Below are 4020 nucleotides of genomic sequence, written 5' to 3'. Positions count from 1 at the left end.
CTTGTTTTGTGCCAAATCAGAGACGCTTGAGCAGAAATTGTTCTAAAAACTGTGATGATTTGAACGACCTGATGATGGTTTAAAATAAAAAAAAACATCCTGAACATCTTCCTCCTGATGTCAACCAGCTGCTCCGTTACAATCACAGCGTCAACATCTTCTCAGCCTGATTTCTGGGATCAAATAATGGTTTTTAACGGGTCTATCTGGAGCAGATAAAGAGGCCGAGGTGCTCCTTTTGGCTCAGAGCAGAATGAGCAGAATCGTACTCGTTTATGAGCGTGCGCTGACGATATTGCGGATTACTCACTTTCCTCCCAGGATTACACAAGATGGATAAATCCCCACCTAGTCTAAATATGTTATCTATACCCAACCAGCCCCCAGACACCAATCCCGCATTCACCCGGAGGATCAGAGCAGAATTATTCTCCGTAAATCTTACAGCCACGGAAACTAACTATGGAAGCACTTTGTCTTAGGGCACAATCATAACTAGGACAAAAATCTGGAAGCCTTGTTTTTTTTATTCTTCAGTCCGGTTACAATAAGAAAACAGCAGGTAATTAATGAACCGACACGCAGGCGGCGGCGTCGGCGTCCTCCTACTTTAACGCTCCTTCATCCAACTCCTGAGCTCGAAGGCTCATCGAGGCGCTCCGATTGGTCGAGTCGGACCGCTTACAGCTCGTCGTGCCGCGTCCGTCCGATGGCGGTCAGTTTGGAGAGCTGAGCGCTGAACTTGCCGTCGTTGTGGGTCACTGGAGGTCAGAGATGTAAGACACACAGCGTCAGACACCAGATCACAGGACTGCAGGTTCAGCAGCTTTAAAACGTCCAAACTAACCAACACGAGCAGATCAGACCTGGAGATGGTGTTGAGCTGCAGCCACAAGAACTAGCTGCTGCAGTTGGGACACTTGCGCCACCTGCAGGCAACAGGCGCTGCTGCATTGAGGTTTCATGTTTAACAACCTGATAGATTGAGTCGTGTTGCTCTGATGGATCTGCTGTCGGACCAAACCGGTTCAAATCTGTCCCTCCTAAAGCAAACAGGAAGCAGCTCTGTTGTGCACGGAGCTAAATCCTTTAACACAAACAGAGAGGGAGGTCCATAGATGAGGAGGAACTGTATGAGTTCACGCTGGTTTGACAATAATCATAAGACCTTCTGCTGTTTTCTAGTCGCCACTGCAGGCTTTTAACGTCGACAGTTTGGCTTGAATGGTATCATAATGCTTAGATAATTACAGTATCTTCTAAAAATATATAAAAATGTCATAATAGTATTAAAAAAAGGATGTTTTAAAACTAGAAATTTAAATATTGACACTGAAAACGTTTATGTTTGTAACGTTAAGGCCGGTTTTCATTTGTCCAGAACAAAAAAAAAAAGAAAGAAACCGGATCAGATGCGCCAGAACCGCATGAACAGACGGTCTGATAGTTATTTCTGGTGTTTTTTAGTTAATTCTGGATGCTTGACTTCAACATGTTTGGAGATGCACTCGTGTGAAATAGAACGAGTCTGGAGTCAGGATGTGGCTAGCCTAGCTTAGCATAACGACTAGAGACGAGGCTTTCCTCGCGAACCGCTCCCTCAAAGTCTGAATAACTCCCGGCTCATCCCTGTCAGCTGTTTTTTGTGTAAGATAACAATAAGGATGCCTGCAAAGCTTCACCTTCACACTGTGAATATCTTCAGAGTTACAGGTCCCTAAAGTTATGAGCTTAATAATTAGTTTGCGTTGCTTTTTTCTATTATTTCTGAGCTTCAGTCCACCAGATAAACATTTTCAGGAATGAAAAACACATCTGAGTTCTGTTAAAAACTGCACCCGGATCAGTTTTACATCCATCCAGGTGTCACAGTGTGAAGCCAGCATGGCAGCAGGTTCACCAGGATTTGTTTCCACTGACACACTGTGAGCGTCGATATTATGCATGAATTAAAAAGGCCGACGCTTTGATCTGCCCCCATGTGTTCAGAGAACCTGAGAACATCCATCGCATGAAGTCAACATTTTGCATTTGGCTTCATTAAACACACTGAAGCACTAAATAAAAGCCCCGGCTGATTCTGAGGGAGTCAGGAGGGGAAACTTTGTGCAGATTTAGCTGATTTTATACAGAATGAGCCTTAAGCGTTGGGCGTATTCCAACACCGATGCTAATTCACACTACACAGAACGCCAGACACTGATCTAGTACGTCCCAGCGCACGGGATGGAAAATAAAAACACCTGGAGGTCCCACTACAACAGGACGGGTTTAGCAGCTTGCAGCCAACGTGGTTTTCTGTCCATTCTGACCCAAAAACCTTCATTTCACAGCTCAAAGTATTATGATTACTGCATGCAACAGTGGGTGCATTAAGCCAGAAGATAACGTCTGCAGAGCTTTGCCTGCAGGTGGAGACATTAATGCGCTTCCTCTCCTCTCCTGCAGGTGGTGCCGTTTGGTCCGACAGCGGCTCAGCCCCTTTTGTGGAGAACCTGCAGCTAAATCGCAAAACATGAAAGTTTGCGAGCGCGTTTCCCGTCAGGTAATTCACCCGCTTTACACGCTGAACCACTGTTTAGAAAGTCTATCCCTGGAAATCAGCGCTGCAAGTGTTTCTCCACAGACCGGATTAGCCTTAAGTCTGTGATAGTTACTGGGTTTTTTTTTTTTTTTTTTTGCAGCTGTAAGCTTCTGTACCGAAGCGTCTAATCTGCTGAAAACGGCAGTTACAGTAAATTGCTGGTTGGTGTTACTTGTCAAATCCTGCTAATCACGGTCTGGAACCGGAGCCGCGGCGGGGATTTGTGCAGAAGCTGAATAACAACGAATAATGCTGCAGGGACGCATGACAACCTGCGCACAGCGAGAGCATATGCTTCGGAGGGAAATCAGCAGGGAGTGGTGCTGGTGAGGGAGGAAGGGAGGGAGAGACTGATGTGACGAGCCGAGGGTGTTGATTGAACACTCGGAAACACAATCAATTCCTCACCTGTTGATTCTCCTACGGTAAATTCCTCCGGTTTCAAAGGCACGTCGCTGTGGCCCGCTGCTGCCGTCTGCGACTGGATACAGCAGAGAGACAATGAAAGGGAGAGAAAAAGAAAACAGGATGAGAGGCGGCACACGAGACGTCAGGCTTTTTTTCTTTTCTTTACGACAGACGGGCCGGGGGAAGCGGGAGGATGTGACGGCAAGGTCAAGGAGATGCTGTGCGTGGGTGGCAGGTGTGTTTGTTTGTGTACGCCAGGTTATTTCGGTCCCGTCATTTAGTGAAGTTATTTTCTGGTTCTCTTTTGCTTGCAGGGCACGAAGCCAGAGCAGGAGGAGGAAAACATGTGCTCTCGCTAATGACACAGCGTCGGGACTGTCCTTGCTGGGGGAAGGAGGCGTGTCAAGGTGTGCTGCACTTCACAGACGACCACATCAGACCGAGTCCGGCCATTAACCTTCCATCACGGCAAATAAAGTTGTTTTTTTTCCATGTTGCCACGTGACTGTGTCGGTTTTTGTCTTGTCGGTAGCAGCTGGGACGCGGCTCGCAGCATTCATTAGAGCACAATGGAGCTAAAAATGAGCAGGTACACGTGGAGCACATTATGGGTCGCCATGGAAACATGAGCATCACTAAAAAAGGGGGGGTAAAGCAGCGGTGAGGTCCAAAGTGCAGGTGACGGCGAGTTTCGTTCAGCTCCGGTCGGGGCTGCTCGGTCCGGCAGGTGATAACGCCTCAGAGGTAGCCACGATAGCATCGAGCTACAGAAGACCTGCAGCAGCTTTATTAGCGGTGAGTTTACCACGTTATGGTTTCTTTGTGTTTAGATTTTAGGAAACAGAACAGCTGATTTTCTTCTACGTGACAGATGTGCCAAAATGTAAAGCTGAAACGTGTCAACAGAAACTGAATCGGCAACTGTTTTGATTAAAGGTGGAGTACGCAGTTCTGATTTAACACCGTTTCCTCAACATTTGTAAGCTGCCTGAAATAAACGTAGTTCTCATCAAATCAAATCAGGTTTG

The 4020-nt window shown here is 46.7% G+C and overlaps 1 protein-coding gene and 1 long non-coding RNA gene across 2 annotated transcripts in view; one reads left to right on the top strand and one right to left on the bottom strand.

Annotated features, from left to right (window-relative positions):
• Positions 1-507: 507 nt before the first annotated feature.
• The window catches only part of mydgf (myeloid-derived growth factor), an 11253-nt gene continuing 7740 nt past the window's right edge, over positions 508-4020 (bottom strand). Inside the window, exons 5-6 of the mRNA XM_008304802.1 lie at positions 2993-3065; positions 508-761 (exon numbers count right to left, since the gene is read on the bottom strand). Of these exons, the coding sequence (XP_008303024.1) occupies positions 682-761; positions 2993-3065 (153 nt within the window). The 3' untranslated portion in view covers positions 508-681. The remainder of the gene's footprint in view (positions 762-2992; positions 3066-4020) is intronic.
• Positions 2307-3488, top strand: LOC103374685 (uncharacterized). Its single transcript, XR_521141.1, has 2 exons — positions 2307-2545; positions 3307-3488. It is a non-coding gene; the product is annotated as an uncharacterized LOC103374685 (long non-coding RNA).

The sequence above is a fragment of the Stegastes partitus genome, unplaced genomic scaffold (assembly GCF_000690725.1).
Source record: "Stegastes partitus isolate 25-593 unplaced genomic scaffold, Stegastes_partitus-1.0.2 Scaffold2326, whole genome shotgun sequence".
Classification (NCBI taxonomy): Eukaryota; Metazoa; Chordata; class Actinopteri; family Pomacentridae; genus Stegastes; species Stegastes partitus.
This window is presented reverse-complemented; position numbering and strand designations above follow the sequence as displayed.